We start from the raw sequence: 22,474 nt of genomic DNA, 5'->3' as shown, positions 1-22,474 counted from the left end.
ATATGGACCCCTGGGGCACTCCAGATGTAATTGGCTTTTCGCAGGAAAGGTGTGGTCCTAGTGCCACAGTCTGGGACCTATTTGATAGGAATGATGAAATCCAGGCCAGGGCTGAGTCTGTCACGCCAATCTCTCGCACTCGATTGATTAGGATAACATGCGAGATAGTGTCGAATGCTGCTGTGAGGTCCAGCAGGATGAGGACAGCTTGCTTGCCCTCATCCTGTAGGAATTTGATAGAGTCAGCAAGCTCGATCAAAGCTGTTTCGGTGGAGTGACCGGAGCGGAAGCCCGATTGCTGTGGGTGCAAGATGTTATGGGCTTCTGTGAAGGTTTTAAGCTCCTCGTGCACTAAGTGCTCCGTGACTTTGCCCAGAAAAGGAAGTAAGGAGATGGGGCGCATGTTAGTCAAGTCTGTGGATGGTTTGTTCTGTTTTTTCAACAGGGGTTTGACAGTAGCCTTCTTCCATTCGGCAGGTACAATTCCAGATTCAAGGGATTCATTAATGATTCCATTAATGTAAGGGTTGACTGTGTCAATCAGATGGTGAAGAATGATTGGGGGACAGGAATCCGTGGGTGCTCCTGATTTACAGGCCCGGATTGCCTTGCTTGTCTGTTGCAAGGATACTGGTTTAAAACTGGAGAGAGGAGGGTAGTTAACTGTTACTTGTACGATGGTTGTCGGGGGTGGAGGAAAGTCTTTCTGAATGTTGACAATTTTGTCAACGAAGTAGTCTGCAATTTGGTTGCAAAGACTCTCTGAGGGAGGTATATCGGTGGTGAGAGCTTTCGGATGAGTGAAGGACTTGACTATGGTGAAGATGGTTTTTTGATTTTGGCGCGCTTCCATTATAAGATTAGTAAAATAGTCTTTTTTAGCTGCTTTAATGTCAGAGAGATATACTTTCCTCTGTTGGACATATCGTGTTTTGGAGGTCGTGTCATATGTTTGTCTCCAGTGTCTTTCTAGTCTCCGACAATGGAGGTGACTATCTGCCAGGGTCTTCGTGTACCATGGGGCATTGGGTTTTTTCTTCTTGGGTCCCTTTCCTTGATTGTTTTTGGGTTCAGTGTTAACCGCGACTATTTGGTGCATCCAGGTGTGGAAGTTGCATGAGTCAACTTCGACATCTCCAGTTAGCGTGGGAGGTAAGGGCAGTGGTTTTGACTCAAGCTTTATACGTTCAGCCACTTTCTTCCAGTTGACTGTGAAGGTGGCTTGAGTATGTCTAGGGCTAACTAGGGTAGCAGTAGGTGTCGTGAGGTCAAAGGGGATGAAAAAATGGTCGGTCCAGATTTGGGGCAATGGAGGGGAGGTGGAAAGGGTAGAAATATTAGAACAGATGCCGTCAATGGTATGTCCAGCACTGTGGGTGGCCATGTTGATATGTTGGAAGAGTCCAAAGATGTTCAAGGACTGTAGGAAGGAGATAGTGTGGGGGTCAGTGGATGATTCCATGTGTAAGTTCATATCGCCAAGGAGCATGAAATTAGGGTATTGTAACATGAGTGCGCCGAGGGCCTCATCCAAAGAGTTGAGAAATGAGGAAGGGCTGCCCGGAGGACGGTAGAGGAGTCCGGCCGAGAGGGAGAACGAGGCAGTGATTTTAATTGAGAAGCCCAAGCTTTCAGCGTCTTTAAGGTGGTATAGGTCAAATGTGTGACATGGAAAAGTATCCTTGATAATTAGTGCTATCCCACCACCTCGGCCTGAGGGTCTGTCCCTCCTAAAAATGGTGAAACCAGGGGGGAGGGCAATAGCAAGATCAGGGTTGGAGGATTCATTGAGCCAACTTTCAGTGATGAACAAGGCATCAAGCTCTTGGTTTAATATTAAATCGTGCACATCTTGGCAATGGCGGGCTAAAGACCTGGCATTCACCAGACCTCCCTTAAAAAGGGTGAGGCGGGTCTTTGGAGAGTCGTGCGTGTCGGCGACGCCATTTGTAGGTATAAGGGGAGTCCATTCACAGCAAGGACATAACAGGGGGCTGGAAAGGGGGTCAATATGAGGGCAGGCGAGTGGAGGGCGTAGGGACAGTAAATAATTGTTATCATACCTGATGGCGGGTTTTAGACCGACAGCATGCCCTGCGCCCTGCGCGATCCGGTCGCGGACGGGCACAGACGGGCTTGGCTTAGGCGCGGCTTCGGCGCGCATCCGGCGCGCCCGCTGCGCCAGCCTGCTGCGCCGTCTGGCCGGTTTACACATAATATAGGGAGAAAAGGGGGCGGGAGTATAGCGCGACTAGAGCGCTCTCCCTGCCTCCCTCAAGATGGCGCCCACCGTCGCCGGTATTGGAGAAAAGCGGCAATGCCGAAATGCGGAGTTTTTCAGTGTCAGCGGTGTCAGTGTGCCTAACAAAGTAATTCCCCTTAACTGCAGGCAAGTCCCCCAAATATAGAAACAGTAAAATGAGTAAGTTTTAAAAAAGTACACAAAAGCTTTTCGCCGTTTTAAAAGGTGCAATAATTCACCACAATTTTGTCAGGAATCAATGCAGCTCGCAGCCCCAGTTGCCTCACTGGGGAGAGCTACTGTAGGGCACCGAGCGTGAGGAAGACTCGAGTTAAGTATTCCAGGGGGGCGGGAGTATAGCGCGACTAGAGCGCTCTCCCTGCCTCCCTCAAGATGGCGCCCACCGTCGCCGGTATTGGAGAGAAGCAGCAATGCCGAAATGCGGAGTTTTTCAGTGTCAGCGGTGTCAGTGTGCCTAACAAAGTAATTCCCCTTAACTGCAGGCAAGTCCCCCAAATATAGAAACAGTAAAATGAGTAAGTTTTAAAAAAGTACACAAAAGCTTTTCGCCGTTTTAAAAGGTGCAATAATTCACCACAATTTTGTCAGGAATCAATGCAGCTCGCAGCCCTAGTTGCCTCACTGGGGAGAGCTACTGTAGGGCACCGAGCGCGAGGAAGACTCGAGTTAAGTATTCCAGGGGGGCGGGAGTATAGCGCGACTAGAGCGCTCTCCCTGCCTCCCTCAAGATGGCGCCCACCGTCGCCGGTATTGGAGAAAAGCGGCAATGCCGAAATGCGGAGTTTTTCAGTGTCAGCAGTGTCAGTGTGCCTAACAAAGTAATTCCCCTTAACTGCAGGCAAGTCCCCCAAATATAGAAACAGTAAAATGAGTAAGTTTTAAAAAAGTACACAAAAGCTTTTCGCCGTTTTAAAAGGTGCAATAATTCACCACAATTTTGTCAGGAATCAATGCAGCTCGCAGCCCCAGTTGCCTCACTGGGGAGAGCTACTGTAGGGCACCGAGCGCGAGGAAGACTCGAGTTAAGTATTCCAGGGGGGCGGGAGTATAGCGCGACTAGAGCGCTCTCCCTGCCTCCCTCAAGATGGCGCCCACCGTCGCCGGTATTGGAGAAAAGCGGCAATGCCGAAATGCGGAGTTTTTCAGTGTCAGCGGTGTCAGTGTGCCTAACAAAGTAATTCCCCTTAACTGCAGGCAAGTCCCCCAAATATAGAAACAGTAAAATGAGTAAGTTTTAAAAAAGTACACAAAAGCTTTTCGCCGTTTTAAAAGGTGCAATAATTCACCACAATTTTGTCAGGAATCAATGCAGCTCGCAGCCCCAGTTGCCTCACTGGGGAGAGCTACTGTAGGCTACAATGAGGCACAAAAGTCAAATTTAAGTAAAAGCATTTATGCACGCTCTTAGCAACATTTTCACATCTATTTGAAGCTCCCACAATATATCCTCACCTCTTGTGTTTGCGGAGTAATCTTCCACCTGCTTGTTCAGTAATTTTACGCTAGAATGCCCCAGAGCGCGAGCTTGGTGGCTCAATCTCAAAAATTTGATCACAAATGTCACTTGCATTTTAACACATGAGTGAATACCAAATTGTATTTAACATTCAACCATGGCTTTTGTTTAATTGTGAGAACATTGTTAAAAATAAAGCAAGGGCTAAAGTCACTTCTGCTGGAACATTAACACCCATAATATGAAATAGCTGTATGGTTCTCTTCAAAAGCAACAGCAGGAGAAAAACTGGCACTTCCACAAAAAACACCACTGCTCCAGCCACCTCGCACCACTGAACGCCCCTGTGCCACCTAACCAAATTGATTATGCTCCAGAAGCCCAACTTTTCACCACCCCCAATAACCTGCCACAGCTACACTACCATCAGTCACCGTGCTTTCACCTCTATAACGCACTGCCCATCTTCCACTACATATCACATAAGAGTTTCTCCTCTTAAATACATCGATGTGGTGCAGAAAGTGAAACACAAGAAGGACAATTTGCTTTCACTTCCCTTGGAACTGACTGGCGGGCTAGCTCAGAGATCACTCAAGAGCTGGAACCCCAAGGCAAACAAATGTTGCTGAATAGGACTGGGTCAGTGACAAACCACTGACTGCTGCGTGGGAGGTCTTAGGAGAAAGAGCACACATGATGTCAGGCAGTAGGGACAATTAGGGTATTCTGTGGTGGTCGCAGCAGATGCAGCATGCAGTTCCACAGAAGGAGGTTGGCGTCAGCCCTTTTGAACTTCTGGATGGGAACCCTTTAGGTTGATTTCTCAACCTGGTAAAGGAGGGCTAGGAGAAAGCTCATAGGAAGCCCCTGCAGGATGTATTCAGTTGCATGCTGGCCTTTCAGAACCAGATAGCCCACTTCCTGAACCTCACCCAAGAGATTCTGGAAGCTAGCCAGGAGGACATGAAATACTATTATGAGCAGACTACCACTCTAGTTGAGTTTCAGCCTGACCAGAAAGGGAGGGTGATGACACCAGTAGAACACCATGCTCTGCAAACCCGCTGGTCTGGGCCACTTGAGGTGAAGGAGGGCAAGAGTAATGTCACCTACCTGGTGGATATACAGACTCCAAGGAACCCTTTGAGGGACCTACACTTGAACTGATTTGATGATGCGATGGAAGAGGAGAGTGAACGTCTCTCTGACCTCTAAGCCTCCAAAGAGCAGGATGGGTCAGTAGAGGGTGTGATTCTTTCTCCTACTGTGACCTTAGAACTGCAGAGAGACTTGTGCCAGTTGCTTGGACAGTTTGCCTCTCTGCTCTCACTCATCCCTGGAGTCACCTCATGGTGCACCTATGACATTGACACTACGGACATTCTGCCTGTTATGCACAAGTCTGAAAGATTGTATGTTAGAGTGAGAAACAGCATCAAGGAGGCGGTTTCTCAGATGCTGGAGTTAGGAGTGATTGAGTCCTTTAACAGTTCTTGGTCAATTTCATTGGGGTTTGGTCCGCAAGGCTGCCCCACCCTGTGTCACCCCTGAACTGTGGTTCTGTGTTGACTACCATGAGCTCAATGCCATCACCAAGTATGACATGCATCCCATCACTTGAGCTTATGAGCTCATTGATAGGCGTGGAGCTGCCAAGTTCCTCAGCACGTTTTATCTAACATCTGGGTACTCACAGATTGAATTTACCTATGGGGCACAATAGAATTCAGAGTTCTCAACCCCAGAAGGGCATGGCCAGTTCCATGTCATGCCTTTTGGGTTGAAGAATGCCCCTGCCACATTCCAAAGGATGGTGAGCCAGGTCCTGGCTCGGTTGGAGAACTTCATTGCTGCATACCTTGATGACTTTGCAGTCTTCAGCTCCAGTTGGGAGGACCATTTGGGCCTTCTTCAGGAGGTGTTGAAAGCCCTGCAGAGTGCAGGGCTCACTATCAAGGCAGGTACATGCCAGATAGGGCAGGGGTCTGTGGTGTACTTGGGACACCAGGTTGGCAGCGTCAAGGGCCAGCCACTACAGTCAAAGATCAATACCAATGTGGCGTGGGGACCCCCCCATCCCCAAGACCCAGACAGAGGTGAGAGCCTTGTTAGATTTCAGCGAATATTACAGGAGGTTTTTCAAGGGGTATGGCACCATTATTACCTCATTGACAGAGCTGACTTTCAAGTAGTAGGCCCATCATGTGATATAAGAACTGCCATCTTTTGGTGTGGTTTCCCCTGTCTTTTTGCCTCTGTCCTTCTGTTTTTGACAGTGCTGAATGTTTTTTTTGCAGGTGTTAAGATTATGGGCACTTTACCACTGCTGACCAGTGCTCAAGTGCAAGTGTTCTATGTCTAAATGGTAATGGTAATTGATTTATCCATGATTGGCATACTCGATTAAGTAGTAAGTCCCCAGTACAGTGCACTGTGTGTGCCTAGGTTGTTGGGCCTGCAGCACATATTGTGCCACCCATATAGGTAGCCCTGAAAACATGTCTCAGACCTGCCACTGTGTGTGCAGTATTAAACTGCCATTATGACCTGACAAGTAACCCACTTCCAGGCCCAAACCATCCCTTTGATTACATCTAAAGCATCCCTAAGGTAGGCCCAAGGTAACCACATGGGCAGTGTGCAATGTATTTAAAAGATAGGACATGTATTGCTGTGTTTTACATGTCTGAGTAGTGAAAAAGTGCTAATTTTTCACTACAGCAAGGCCTATCCCTCTAATTGGTTACCATTGGAGCTGCCTTGTAACATTTTACAAGTGTATCTTCCAATTGGAAGCTCATAGAAAATTGGAGTTTGGTCTCTCTTGACTCACAATTGAAAAAAAAATACATATCTTAGTGAATTTTGTTTTACAATTGCAGGTTCTAAAAATGCCAGTTATAGAAACTTGGCATTTTTGTACTTTAGCCGTTTTGTGCCCCTGTCTGTCTCTGAGTACATGCCTGGGCCATGATGACAGTTTGGCTGTTTATGCATTTACTCAATGCACAGTGAGTACACTCACACAGAGGGAGCTGAGGTGTGCCCTGAGTATCCTGTTGGCCAATTACCAGGCTGATGAGATTTCCTGAGCTGGAGTGGTGGGAGGAGTTGACACTGACAACTTGAATAGGGCTGTGCCTGTCCTCACACAAAGACATCTCCACCCCCTGTAGTGTGTCTGGAGCCAGGGCAGGGAAAGACAGGTACTTGTGCACTCCAAAGACTTTTCTTTGAAGTTTGCCTATGTCAAAGGCTGAAATGAGTATAAGTACTCGACCAGTGATGCCATATAATCAGAACACTTCTAGTTTAAGGTAATTATGCCAGGAAGAAGAGCTGAATTGCTGTCAGCAGAGACTGCCACTTTGCTGTTTGCTTTGCTGTGTTGGCCTGATGCTTGCTCCTTCTGTCCTGGGAGTGGAAGGACTGGATTTTGCTTTCTACATCCTGCTTCCACGGCCCGCCAAGGGCTTAATTTGAGCTTGACTCCTGTTAAGAAATCTCAAGGCCATCAAAGTCTGTACCTGCAATTACCTGGACACTTCTCCTGTGAGTCCTACACTGCCAAGTGTTGCAAAATCCAGTCCCTCTACCCTTGGAAGTGAGTAAGGGTGATACAAAGAAGAAAATCCATGCATCGACTCCAAGCGTCATTTGGAATTGGGGCACCACCGCCAAAATTCAATGCATCACCACTGCCTTCACTGGAGCATGGCCCCCTCTTGACTTAATGTATGAGGCTTACAAAGAAGGGCCCAGCTTTTCATCATAGTGCCTCAGAAAAACTGCTGTGTTTGAGTCTCGAGCACTGCATCACTGAAGTCTGTGATGCATCGCCCTGACTCCGTCGCAGTGCCAGCTTTAATGCTGTAGATAGAACAGAGTGCAACTCGAACTATAACGCATCGTCCCTGGGTGTAAATTTCTTCATTGACACATCACAGTAAGGAACGAGGTATGTTACCCACAAATGACGTTTCGCCTCCCCTGGCTGGCTAGCATTAAGGAATGGATGCATCACCTGCTTTTTCGACACTTCACATCCCCTGCACCTTGCATCGTCTTTGATTTCTGGCTCATCTAACGTACTCTGCACTGATCAAGAGCATCCATTGGTTTTTAAGAACTATGAATATATTTAATCTTCAAAAATTCATATCTTGGCTTGTATATGTTGGATTTTTGTCATTTGGGTCTTGTTATATTCAGATGAATGTTATCTATTTTTCCAAGCTGGTCTAAAGTACTTTTGTAGTGTTTTCACTGTGTTAGTGTGTGTGTGTGTGTGTGTGTGTGTGTGTGTGTGTGTGTGTGCGTGTGCATGTGTGTGTGTGTGTGCGTGTGCGTGTGTGTGTATGTGTGTGAATGTGTGTACACATACTTTACACATTGCCTCTAGTCTAAGCCTGACTGCTCTCTGCCAATATACAAAGGAATTATCCTAGGTGTGTAACTTACTTACCCTGACTAGAATGAGGGTCCCTTCTTAGACAGGGTGCAAGCCACTTTGATCAATCTCAATCCAATTGATATCTTGACGTGGCACCTTAGACTTCAACCACGTCATCATCTGATCATACTTCCTCATCACTAAAGCAGAAGGACCATTAGTTTTTCTCTCTGGCCACTCTATAGCTATTTTACAAGCTGTCCACAAATCACTTGGGACCACAATGTCAAACAAGGTATTAAAATTAGTCTACAAAACCTTTGAAAATGTCACAAACCGCTTAACTTGTTTTTACCATGCCACATGCTTTTCTCTCACTTTAGGGAATTAATTTGTAAATGATTCCTACTGCAAGGTACAACATATATGTAACCTCTGCTAGGCACCTCCCATAAAGGAAAGATCCTGTCCACACCCTTCGAGAATGAGGCAGCACTCCCATCGTTTTCTTGTGAGTTGTTTCCTTGACCATCTTAAATTCCCACTTCTCTAATTCACTTCAAATTTGGATGCTGTGGATTAATTCCTAAATTTGCATCTTCACTCCTGGTATTCTCACATCTTCTATGTCCTGATCCCTAAAAGCAAGTAGGTGGCTCTTCCGGAAGGTCTTTGTCCGTTCCAGAACTAGCTCACATTTCTAGGCTAATTCAGATCATGTATCATGTGCTTATCTTGACCTCTTAGTAGCATCCTTATTCATGAAGAAAAGTTCATTCTGCTGATAAGTTTCTATTCAATCCAATGCAAGACAACCACTTATCATTTTATCCAATTCCAACTTAAATTTCCCCACATCCAACAAGTTCTCTTTCAAAGTAGACTGAAGAGTTCCCTGACTCACCTCTGTACTCCCTCTCTCATTAGACATAGCATTAATAGCTTTCAAAAAGTAATCCAATTCCTGGTCATTAAAACCAGGATCTTCCTTAAAAGCTTTAGATGTTACCTTTACCATTGCCACAAAATTGCATGATAAAGGGATGCGTGGTAAAGGCATGCATGGTAAAGCAATGCATTATTTAGACACATTCATTGTTGCGGCTGTGTGGTAGAGGCATGCATCGTTCAGCCATGCCTCTGTCAAACAACCATAGAAGATTAGTATCAGCAGTCCAGATGTCTCTGAGAAAGACAAATCATTAATATATACACACATATATTTATCAAAATACATAAAAGATGAACTTTCTACACCTTTAGCACACCACATCTCACCTGTATTATTGCGCCACACGGGCACATAGGGCAAACGTATATATATATGCAGCCTAACCAAACATAAACGGATGAAGACAAAATTTTAGCTCCTCCAAATTAATGGCTTTTGTTCTCGGTATACTTCATACTATTTCTCCTGGACTATTGCATATGATGATGCTCTTGACGTGCTATGTTAGAGAGAGTGCAGTTTGTGTACCGTGACGGAAAGATTTCAGCATAATCATAGTGAAAGCTAGAGCTTTAGATTCTACAGAGTGATGTTTTGCCTCAGATTTTATTGTTTCCACTTTTAGGTCCATGACGCGTTACTCTTTTTGTCACTTTAATATTCAGGCGCCGGCTCCCAGATATCTTCAGGTCTGGTTTAGAAGGCATTGGCACTCTAACGTGATTGTATTGCCCGATGTCACATGCTTTAATTGTTTTACAAGCCCTTTCATCAACCCCACTGCGATCTTGTGCTGAACAAGCAAATACAGAATATCCACAAGCTTACATTTGTTTTTTGTATTTCTGCTGCTGCATTGTTATTTCAATGTCACCCACTTTTGTCTTCCATGCAGTTATTAATTATGTTTGCATTCTATTTCTGTACAGGTACTAATGCCTGCCAACACAACAATGGTGGATGTTCTCAGCTCTGCTTGCCAATATCTGAAACTTCAAGGACATGCATGTGCACAGTTGGATACAATCTCAGAAAAAATCGAATGTCATGTCAAGGTACATACATTTTGTGCTGAACTGTAATTATTGGCCAAATAGAGAAGGGAAAAATGACCTTGTATTACCTATTCCAAGTTCTATATTGAGGTAAAGTAATTGAAAGCTAAATAATTTGTGAGTGCACACGTTTGAATACTGGGTACATAGTAGGTCATATTTTAATAAGAAACACATTGAACTGTGCTCAATATGGAGTCAGAACCATTTCATTGAAAATGATATGCACCAAATGATTTTTAGCTCATTATTTGTATGCTTAGGCCCTCATTACGATTGGAGCATTAATCATTCTTGTATCTTCAGCCCAACAGTGTTACCAATACCCAGGTTAAAGGTAAATATCGAAGCCAGGAGCTACTGAGGGATTACAAGTGGGCCCTGAAGGTCTAATTAGAAATTAGAAATTACCAGGGGAACCAGTAATTTTGGGTCCACTTCTATCTGCAATTCCTGACTTCTCTCTAGATTTTGACACAATGATCTCAGTTGTTTTCAACAGCTGAAATCTCCCTATGAAAATAAACAGGCCCACGTTGTGCTGGCAGATCTCATAATTCCAATGGGGTTGGTACTAGATGTTACTGACCTCATCAAAATAAAGAGACAACTTGATATGGGGGCCTTATGGTAACGTATTATGATTGCAGATAGAAAGAATGAGTCTGTAGCATATGTATTGCAATTCATATTAAATGCTCTAATTTTCATACATGAAAGCATTAATGAAATGACTGTGTCAGTTCTTAAGCACATGGGAGTCAGCACTAATTAAATTCAGCATACAATTCATCAGATTCTAGTCAGTCTGATGAACATAAATCCACAAAATGTTAAGTTGATGATTTTAAAGTGTTTCTAGATATATGGTAAATTAAAACAAAAATACCTGTTATCGAATGCCTGGTTCAAATGGAAAAATAATTGTAAGAGATAACTTGGAAAATGGAATGGAAAGTTGCATTAGTGTACTCTGGCTTAAAGGTGTAAGTCCAATACATTAAAACAGACGCTCCAAACCCATTTAAGGCAAGAACTTTTTCATTAGGAATACTTTCACTTCCATTTTTAAAGCAACCGTGTAGGAGATTCTACGGACTTCCGGTGGCAGAGAGTTCCAAATCTTCAGGGCAGAGCCTAAGAAAGCTCTGTGACTCATTCTCTTGTTGCGAAAAATCTGTGGTTTCAAGAGGAGAGAGTTTGCACTTCTTGAAAGTCTACCGCCTCCAGATATTTTTCGCTTTTGAGCCAGGTACCAGAGGGTTTTGAAATGGAGGCCTTTGTGAGACAAGCAGGCTATCTTTAGCTGTATTCTTGCTTCGTAGGGCAACCAATTAAGGGATTTTAGGACTGGGGATATATGAGTATTTCTTTTTGTTCCCGTAATCAATCTGGCAGCTGTGTTCAATGAAGCCTTTAGTGGGGCCAAGGTATATTTTGAGAGGCCACAGAGCGTAGCACTGTCATAGTCTGGCCTCAGCAAAACAAGTGCTTGGACCACCTGCCTGAAGTCACCTTGTGGAAGGAATGGTTTGAGGTTCCTGAGTAACCTCACCAGGTGATTACCACCCTTGCACACCTTACAATATGATTCTTCATGTTCAAGTGCTTGTCCAGGGTGATTCCGAGAGATTTGGCTGAATCAATGATCTTGGGGGAGCAGTTGAAGGCTGTGAGGTGTTTCATCCAGAGGTCTAACCTGGGGTGTGATTCGGATGAGAATAGTTGAAAAATATACTTTTTTAATATATGTTGCCTTATAGGAAAAATAGATAGAAGGAAGGGAGAATGTCATTGGGAAAGGAAAGGATGTGAAGAAGGCTGGAGGTTGAAGCAGTTGACAGGAGGAAGAGAGAAAATAAGGCAAGGCCAGGAAAAAAGATAAATCAGGGTAAAGTTGAATGAGGGTAGGGCCATAGTTAACAAAGAGTTAGGAATGTTGAGAAATTGATTCCCCAACAAAATTAAAAAGTGAGAGGGAATATAAGCAATTCTTTGAAAAATAGAACTGGCAAGGATTGTTTGATGAAAGATATTTATCATGTTGACCATTTCAACATATACAATGTCATATATTAAAAAATATTTTTCAGAAAGTTTTCATCTAGAGAGCATTGGCTGTATCAGATTTTCAGTGGAATCGTGCACAATCATAAGGAATGGAGACAAGATTTTCCATAGGAAGGGTGCTAAGAAAGGTATTGAAATCCAAATATATATTGCAGGGGAAACAAATTCTTTTTAGAAAGTGATATCACAGATGTAATGGAGGGCTATTATGATGATTATCTCGACATACCCAAGACCAGCTCCTTCAATGATTGGGATCCTTCCCAGTGCCCCAGACTTTCTTTGCTGTAGGATATTCACAGAATTCCCAGTCCTCTGGAGCTTCAGAATTCTACAGCACCCTAGTTCCTCTACAAACTCACAAAATCAAATTCACAATACCCTCGGTTAATTGGGATGGCACCTCTTTCAGGACTCCCAGGACCTTCCCTGAGAACCCTTTCTATGACCCAGGTGTAGCAAAGTGTATTTTTAATTAGAATGGATGGTAGGTCACCACTAGTAATAAAGACACTAACCTGTTAGTGTCCAGCGAATGTTTTGGTAATTAAAACCTGAGATAAACTCCTAATAACTATTGCACAGAGCAGACAGACTTTATTTAGCAAAAAATGTACAGCCTTTCAAAGGGCAAAAACAGTTCAAAAAGTCAAAATCTGACAACAATAACATCGCACACTTATTCATAAAATAGAATAAACTTTAAAAAACAAAATTACACCAAAACAATAAAAAACAAGAAAGGCAACCAGAGATCTGATTTTTAAATATTTAAGAGAAAGAGCACATTGAAAAAGTAAGACAACAATGAGAGGTACTGTGCATGGGTGATTGGGTCCTAGACAGAATTTCAGTTTCACTGTGATGGAGGGAAAGTCAAATACACAGAGCTGGTTCTTCCCGGGCAAAGATTTTACCTTGGGACTTAGTCTTGTCTCTGAAATGGCAGTCAAAATCCTTTAGAGGGGCAAGCCTACAGGCTGTAGCTGCCAAAGTCCTCTTAAAGCCAGTTATCCACTGAAGGAGCCCCTGCTGAAGCTATTGATTTCGGGTTTAAATGAGCTGGGAGAAATTCTAATTTAGCATCCAACCAAGTCCTTGGAAATGGCATTTACTTTTCACAACTTTAGTCGACCAAGAATACTACCATCAGGCTTAGTATGGAGTTCAAAATCTTCCAGTGTGGCAAGCATGAGCTGTATCATATGGAGTGACATTGAATGTGGGCTCCCTTTTCATTCGGTCCCCTCTGATAGTCCAGAAATCTTGGAAGTCCCGAAAAAAGTCCCAACTTTTCATAATTTCTGGTGCAGTTACTCTTAGTCATCTCTACAGCCCCTAGAACCTGAAGTACAGCAGTTAGAGGTTAGGACTCATCCCAGGAAAGACCACAAGCTGGGTCCAGTCCAGTTGCTTCTAGTCAGCTGGGGACCTCCGGAAAAAGACCTCTTGCAGCTTGTTGTGTCTCTGTAGCCATATTGGAGGTCTGCCAACTGACCCTTCTGGCCCACTTCTTTGTTCTGGGTACAAGTGAGAGCAGGTCCAACCCTTAAGGTCACCTTACAGGTTTTTGACAGGAGGTAAAGTCCTCTACAGAGCTTTTGCAGGTCAAGAATGTGTTCAGAGGGGCTTGTGGTGAAGACCATTTTGGATAGTGGGTGCAAGTGACTCCTAGACAATCTCTAATAATTGAGGAAGAGGTTCTCTGGGACCCCTGCCCCTTCTGCAGCACAACCTGTTTGCCATACTGTAAATAATCCCAGAGTATACTATTCTTAGGGAAATCCAAGATGGTGCAGATCTTCTGCCTTCCGAGGGAGCCTGTGTGTCATTCAAGGATGTGCTTGGGGAAATATGCAGCCCTTTCTTCCTAAGCTAGACTAAACTGGTTCCTTGACCATTTCTCCTTCCCTCTCACTAGGACGGATCCAAGGTGACTGCCGTATGTCCAAAGATCAAAGACGTTCCCCCTCCCAGGTCTCTTCTTACATTACACTATGAATGTGCAGGCCTAGACATTGCCCTTTCAAGTGAATGAAGTTTCTTAATCCTCTCAAACTACCCTTCCTAAGCTGATAAGGATCATACACCTCATACCCAGCCCATTCTACGACCAGGCCTAGGCCTTTGACATACTCTGGGAACAGTTTTAAAACATCACTAAGATCAAACACTGACAGGAGCTGCTAATGGCAGCCTAATGAAAAGTTGCTTCCACAAGCTACAGGCAGTGAAAAAATAATTTTCTAAAAGTTACCTTTTCTAGATATTCACTTAAAATATGTTTGCTATTGAATTGGATTTTAAGTGGCTGAAACACTTATCTGGTGTGTCCCAAACCCAAGAAAACTAAATGTTTTTTTCTTCATAGGACAGCTAGAGGCCTCCCCAGTGAAAATAACTCTTATAGGCTTGTTACAGTATGGACATGGCAACATAACATTTGTACATGTTCCGCTTTCAAATATCATGCACCCATTAATATGGTCTTCAAGGCCTATACAGAAGTAACAATAATATATAAAGGAAGGATGTTCCTTTTTCAAAGGATTATTTTAACAGTTCAGGGTGCAGGTTCAAACTGCAGCAGTCAGGCTACAACAGTAAGTCTGAATTCATGTTTTCCTTTACCATTAGTGCAATAAGTGCTGTATTCCACAGATGATATTTACCTTTCGATACAATATGTGTATTTCTGCACCATTAATTTCAGACCTATTGCAAATTAAAAATGCCAATTATGAGTTAGACATTTTAGCCATATTTTAGGGGACATCGCACATGCATTGTGTCCTAATTAGCAGTGTCCCAGTACACAAGCTAAAAAAAAATGTCATCAGTTCAAAAAAGTAGCTGTGACCACAAAAAATGGCACTTTCGTAAACCAAAACTCCAGTAAGTCTGTTCTTCTCCATGCAGGTCATTACATGTAAATCGATTTTAGGGGGTTTTCAAGATAGGGACATGGCTACATACATGTTCAACATTTAAATGCCACGCACTCTACCTTGTGGTCTCCAAGGCCACCAAAGAAGTGGCATTGATATTTAAAGAGGAGATTTTTTTCCCTGTCAAAGAGTTATTTTGACAGGTCAGGCTGCAGGTTTAAACTTCAGCAGTCAGGCTACAATAGTAGGCTTAACACCAAGTTTTCCTTTCTCACTAGTGCATGGCACAATATGTGCTGCAGTCCACTAGTGATATTTACCTTTCCAAAAACTGGAGTATTTCTGAACCATATACTACAGCCTATATTATGGTATTCAAGCCCTATACAAAAGTAACTTTAATTTATAAAGGGAAGATTTTCTTGTTTCAAAAGGTTATTTTAACAGTTGATGCTGCAGCTTCAAACTACAGCAGTCAGGCTACAGTGGTAAGTCTGAATTCATGTTTTCCTTTCCCGTTAGTGCATGGCACAATGAGTGCTGTATTCCTCAGATGATATTTACCTTTCCATACAATGAGTGTATTTCTATACCATTAATTACGACTTATTGCAAAGTTAAATATGAAAGTTCGGAGGTAGCCATTTTTGCCATTTTTTAGGGGCCAGAGCACATTTATTGTGTCTTAATTAACAGTGTCCCAGTCCACAAAGTTAAAAAATAGCATCAGTCCAAAGAAATGGTGATGACCACTCAAACACTGGAACTTGCTCAAACCAGGCCTCCCGTAAGTCAAGTATCCATGTCTTTATGTCTTTTCCTTTTATTGCAGGTCATTATATTGACTGGGAATGGGAACCCTCCCTTTTCATTTATTTCAAGACTTTGGTTAGGTTTTGGATTCCTTTTAGTTACTCATTGATTTGCTTATCATTTGCTGATAAATTAAACCCATGGACTTTACAAATAGTCTCTGCACCTGGTATAAGATACAGATGTTAATGCTGATTATAAGACTTGGCATCCTTGGCGGGGTTTCCCCTGACTTTTTGCCTCTACCACCTGTATTTTTTTTTTTTGGAAAACCTTTATCATATCGTTCAACACAAGATACAAAAGTAACCCTGCAGCGGCAGGGGCCGGTACCACATGCATGTAACACGGATCAGTAATGCCAATAACACAGCTCTGCAGCCGACAACCCATGGGTCCGGCAGCGGTAAAGGATAGACGATGTATCGGAAACATTTCGAATCAAGGACATGAATAAGGTTTCATTTTAAATTCAACCCCCCCCCCCCCCACCCCCCAGAACAAGATAAAGAAGAAGATACAGGATAGCCGGAGCTACGCATTCAGAGGTATAAAATATGCGGGTAGGTGTTAAAAGCAGTCGTGGATCAAAATAGGCCAACAGGAAAAACGCAAGTGCCAGTAAGTTCACTAAGGGTAAAGAACTAAGCTACCTATCTATCATCACAGCCACCCACTCCATACCCCGCCCACTCATGTACAGCAGGATGAAACTGAAAGTTATCGCGACCGGACCCTGCGAGAAAAGGAAAAAGAAAAGGGGCCATAGAACACAACAAAGGCAAAATAACAAACCCCCCTCACACTCCCCACCCTGCTGCCCTGCAATGGCTACGGCCTACCCCACTAGCAGCGCGCCTGTCGCCCAGAGGAATACCCGAAAGAGAGAAGAGAAGAGAAAAGGGGCCATAGAACAAAACAAAGGCAAAATAACAAACCCCCCCACCACCCTGCACCCCTGCAATGGCTACGGCCTAACCCACTAGCAGCGTGCCTGTCGCCCAGAAGCATCCCTAAAAAAGAAAACAGCAGAGGAGGAGAAACAAAAACACACACTCCCGGACTCCCCTCCCCCCCCATCAGATGCGACCCCCCCGGAAACAAATTCAAAGAAAGGGCAGCGAAATACACAATCAATCCGGGGAAGTACCAAACATACCACCCGACTCCCGCAGTTCACAGGTCACAATCCCAGCAACCAATTACATTATTGTCCCAGGTCCTGAAAAGCCCCACAAGTTAACCCTGGCCAGTACGAGTGTTCACTGGAGCAATTGTAACCCAGGCCACAGCAGCAGTGAGAGCGGTATAGCTTTCATGGAGATTCAAATCAGTACGAACAAGCCAATTAAAGGATAAAAGTTCACAGTCTACACAAAGCAAGCGAGGAAAAGCGTGGCAGGATGATAAAACTCTCCAATAGTCACAGGTGATCTTGTTGAGGCAGTCAAGGTTATCCATAGTGATGTTCGGCGAGATAGGGCTCAAGCAGGGAACGCGGACAATGTTCACGGGCGTGCAATCTGTATTATAGGAATCCGCAGCGCCAAAGGAATCCGGCTCCTGCACAGGGACCTCGAAGTCGGATATACGATGTTCCGTTGATAGCACCACTGGCTGCGATGATGGCAAAAACCACTGTCCGGTCTCCGGCAAAGATCGTCCATCGTTACAGACAGTGCCCGGTAGTTGGAGATGATCTGTGAGTGGAGCGCTCTAATGGCCGCCATTACGGCGTGCAGCGGTGGCGTGTCTTTTGTCCCCTCCATCTCCTCTCGCAAGCAACAGATCAGGATGCAAACCCCCGGAGGCCGGCTTCTCCGGGGTAGCAGGCAAATCTGGAGCGGACACCAACAACGGGCGCTCTCACCTCACGAATTTGCTCCTTTGCCACTTATCAGGGCTCCCGTCCGCACCCCCACGGCAAGCTTACTGTGTCTCCAGGCGTCGGATACGGGGCCAGCAAACGATGTGACACGCCGTAGCGTGTGTGTTGCAGGCAGGATATGAAATCGCCGTCAAAGACGAGGAAGATTATATCTCTGTTCGGGAGACCGGACAAAGCCCAAGGTTCCAGCCGATGTTGTTCAATTCCAGCCCGGATGAATTGGAAATCGAGGCCCCGGCTTCAGCTCCGGGGTAGGCCAAGAATGAAACACGGCATATCTCTGTCACCCGGTATGATAAAAAGTTCGGGATTGCGCCTTCAGAGTCAGCTACTCCTCACACATACGGGAGTCAGGTGTGAAATCAGGATAACTTGCAGGATATACGAGCTGCTGGTGGAGGTCGGCGGAGCCGGGAGCTTAAGCGGCCATCTTGCTTGCTAGCGTAGCTCCTCCCCCCTACCACCTGTATTTTTGATACTGTGCTGGAATTCGTTTTTGCTGGTTTAGATGTTTTGGGCACTTTGCCACTGCTAATCAGTGCCAAAGTGCAAGTGCTCCCTGGTTAAATTATTATTGTGATTGGCTATCCATGATTGGCATATTTAGTAGGTCCCTAGTAAAGTGCACAGAGTGTCCAGGGCTGGTGATTCAAATGCTACTAGTGGTCCTGCAGCACTGATTGTGCCACCAACATGAGTAGCCCTAAAATGGTGTCTCAGGCTTGCCACTGCAGTGACTGTGCGCAGTCTGTGAACTGCCATGTTGTCCTGGCTAGTGTACAAACTTCCTAGGCTTGACCCTTCCCTGTTCTTACTCATTGGACAACCCTTTGGTAGACCCAAGGTAGCCCCCTGGGCAGGGTGCAGTGTATGTGAAAGGTAGGATATGTACTAGTGTGGGTAATATGTCCTGATAGTGAAATACTGTCAATTTTAGTTTTCCACTATTGAAAGGCTATCTTGCCCATAGAATAACATGGGCAATGCTGTGTAACATGTTTACCCGCATATCTTCCCACCTTCCAGAGACTGGTCTACTGGGTACTGTCTGCACTGGAGGAATTCAGCGCTGCATACCTGGATGACATTGCTGTGTTCAGCTCGAGTTGGGAAGAACATTTGAAACACCTTTGCTAAGTGTTGAAGGCTCTACGAAGTGCAGGCCTCATTATCAAGGCCAGTAAATGCCAGATAGGGCAGGAATCTGTGGTGTACTTGGGACACCAAGTAGGGAGCGACCAGGTGGCACCCCTCTAAGCAAAGATTGATACAATTCTGGCTTGGGTTGGCTTGGGAGCCCCCCAAGACCCAGACAGAGGTGAGAGCCTTTTTAGGACTCACCGGGTATTATCGCTGATTTGTCAAGGGATATGGCACCATTGTTGCCCCCTTGACAGAGCTGACTTCAAGGAAGCAGCCCAGGAAGGTGATCTGGACCGATGCCTGCCAGACCGCGTTTGATGCCCTGAAAACTGCCATGTGCACGGCACCCATGCTCAAAGCGCATGATTTCTCCAAAGAGTTTGTGGTGCAGACAGAGGCTTCAGAGCATGGAGTGAGAGAAGTACTCTCACAAGTGAATGACGCAGGCTTGGACCAACCCGTAGCTTTCATTAGTAGGAGGCTACTTCCCAGGGAACAGAGGTGGAGTGCAATTGAAAGGGAGGCTTTTGCTGTGGTCTGGGCACTGAACAAGCTAAGGCCGTACTTGTATGGGACCCACTTCCGGGTTCAGACAGACCACATGCCCCTCAGATGGTTAATGCAGTTGAGGGGTGAGAACTCAAAATTGTTGCGGTAGTCCTTCTCCCTACATGGAATGGACTTTACGGTGGAACACCGCCCTGGTACAGAACACACCAATGCTGATAGTCTGTCCAGGTTTTAACGCCTTGGTGATGATAACTCCCAGGAGGGTGGGTAGTTCTCCCCACTTTTCATCTGGAGGGGACACGTGTTAGATCGGGCATCCTTGGCGTGGTTTCCCCCGAGTTTTTGCCTCTATCTCCTGTATTTTGGGCACTGTGCTGGAATTCGTTTTTGCTGGTTTAGATGCTTTGGGCACTTTGCCACTGCTAATCAGTGCTCCCTAGTTAAATTATTATTGTGATTGACTATACATCATTGGCATATTTGTTTTACCAGTAGGTCCCTAGTAAAGTCACTGAGTGTGCCAGGGCTGGTGATTCAAATGCTGCTTGTGGGCCTGCAGCACTGATTGTGCCACCCACATGAGTAGCCCTAAAATGGTGTCTTCTGCCTGCCACTGCAGTGCTTGTGATCAGTCTGTGACGTGCCATGTTGTTCTGGCCAATGTACACACTTGCCAGGCCAGACCCTTCCCTTTTCTTACACATTGAACCCCCCTATTGTAGGCCCAAGGTGCCCTCCTGGGCAGGGTGCAGTGTATGTGAACGGTAGGACATGTACTAGTGTGGGTAATATGTCCTGATAGTGAAATACTGCCAATTTCGTTCTCCACTATTGAAAGGCTGTCTTGCCCATAGGATACCATGGGGAATGCTGTGTAACATGTTTACCTGCATATATTCCCATAGCGGCATGATAGAAAGTTGGAATCTGGTATCCCTGAACTCAGAATTTAATAACACATCTTTTAGTGAAGATGGTTATTAAATTCTAAGTTTGGAAATACCACTTTTAGAAAGTGGCTATTTTCTTGTTCAACCTTTCTGTGTGCCTCTACCTGCTTGTAAATTGACTGTCTGGTTTGTGAGTGACAGGGGCTAGGGTGGCTCCAGGAGGCTGGGTAAGTCAGCACTAGGCTGAATAGACCTATCTGCATGTAGAGAGGAGGGAGAAGTAACAGCTGGGTCTGAATAGGACTGCGCCTGCCTTCCGCAAAGCTGGCTCCACCTCCTGCGGTGCGTCTGATGGTCCTGGCCCACACTTACAAAGGAAGAAGATGTGCACTGGCAGAGTGCACCCAGAACTGGTTTGGACTGGGTCTAGGACCACTCACACATGAAGAACAAAGACTTTTGGGGTATAAAAATCTGAGCTGAAACCCCTAGAATTTAGGTTAGGAAAAACTTTGTGATCAAGAAGGAATCCCTTTCAAAGAAGAACAGCCTGGAAGACTGAGGAAAAGTGCTGCCATTGCTGACCTGCAGTTGCTGTGATTGCTGAGGAAGAGGACCAAGGGACTGTCTGCTGTGTGCTTTGTCCACCTTGCTTGAAGATGAGCTCTGCTGTGTGCTTTGCACCCTCTGAAGTATACCTGTGTCCAAGGGCCTGATAAGAGCTGGCATCCTGTTGCAACTCAGGGATATAAAAGATTGCCAAGGACCTCTACAACTCACCCTACATTGTGCTCTACTGTCCCTGCAGTCTCTGGGGCTGTCTGTGTGTCCAAGGACGTCGTTTTGTGCCACTGTGCAGGCCAACTTGCTGGCACGCTCGTCTGCTCTCCCCAAGTACAAAGAGCGCAACGTACATCACCGCCCGGACCCGTGATCAGGACAGACGCCGAGGGCCGGTATCTCTTCACCACCGGCCCTGATTGCCAGAATTGCTGTTTATGTGTGTTATAATCTCCGCCACCCCTCAAGCTGTGTGCCTGATGCCAGGCCTGCCGAGGAGAAAGGCCACAAAAATATCCTGCTGAGATTCACCACCACTGGCCTGGAGTCCGTGAAGTGTCATGCCGAGCCTCACTAGGATTGGTCACAGCATCAAGGGTTTCCCTAGCAATGAGGAGGCTCATCCCGGCAGAACTGCGCCAAGGAAAGTGCAGCGCGAGGCGTCCCCTAGCAACCTGGGCTTCCTTGCGCTCGTCATCGAGGGCGGAGCCGTACCAGACGCCAGGGAGCGCCGCCAAGGAGAGAACTGCCCCGCGGGAGATTAGCGTGGACTGTCCAGCACCCCCATTCCACTTGCAAGGTAATCAGTCGCATCAGGGTGTGTAAAACATCGTGGGGACTGGCGAGAACTCGCACATTGTGAGGTTCCGTGACAATTGTAAGTGGTGTTTTCGACTCGCACGAATATGGTCGAGTCTGGTATCTATGAACCGCAAATGACGAGTTTAGTAAGTGCGCGCAGTTTCGCTGTGCTAACTTAAACCGTTCGTTTGTTATATGGGTTTTTCATCTGTACCCACGGGTTCCATCTTAGATACGGCATCCATTTTGTCTCTTGCCCTCAAGTAGCCAGCGAACGGACGTTGTCCGCTTCGCGACCCTGGGGCTCTCAAGATATTTGCGGAAGACACATGTCTTTGTGAGTGTCTTTATGATGAGGGGGTTGTTACTGTAAAGCAGATGGCGCCGCTCGAGGCTCATCTTGCTGCACGGACTTATTGTCTCAGCCGTGCATCTCATTAGGCACGTCCCTTTGATGCCTGTATCTCGTGTTTCCCGTTACCTCCCCTTTTTCACCCTTTCCGATCTCCCCACTGTCTCCGTCTTCCTCTACACCTGTCCTTGTTCCTATTTCGATCTGTTTTACTGCTGATTGGAATTTGCTAATGGTGGGAAGATGGTTTTTACAGTTGGGAACCGCCAAATGTTTCCGCACTTACGTTCCGGATCTCATGTGTTTCAAAGTGACCAAAGTGACCCCTCTGGGGGATAATGTTGGGAACCGGGTTGTAAACTTTTGTGTTCAATGTTATCCTATGGGTAAAAACTGTATAAAAGGAGCGATCCACAGAACCAATTTGAAGCAGTCT

The 22,474-nt window shown here is 45.4% G+C and overlaps 1 protein-coding gene across 1 annotated transcript in view; it reads left to right on the top strand.

Annotated features, from left to right (window-relative positions):
* LRP1B (LDL receptor related protein 1B) overlaps positions 1 to 22,474 on the top strand; it is a 3,669,685-nt gene that overhangs the window by 2,474,523 nt on the left and 1,172,688 nt on the right. Inside the window, exon 34 of the mRNA XM_086955170.1 lies at positions 9,997 to 10,122. Coding sequence (XP_086811296.1) covers positions 9,997 to 10,122 — 126 coding nt within the window. The remainder of the gene's footprint in view (positions 1 to 9,996; positions 10,123 to 22,474) is intronic.

This window comes from Lissotriton vulgaris, chromosome 2_1 (genome assembly GCF_964263255.1).
Source record: "Lissotriton vulgaris chromosome 2_1, aLisVul1.2, whole genome shotgun sequence".
In the NCBI taxonomy this organism is placed as follows: Eukaryota; Metazoa; Chordata; class Amphibia; order Caudata; family Salamandridae; genus Lissotriton; species Lissotriton vulgaris.
This window is presented reverse-complemented; position numbering and strand designations above follow the sequence as displayed.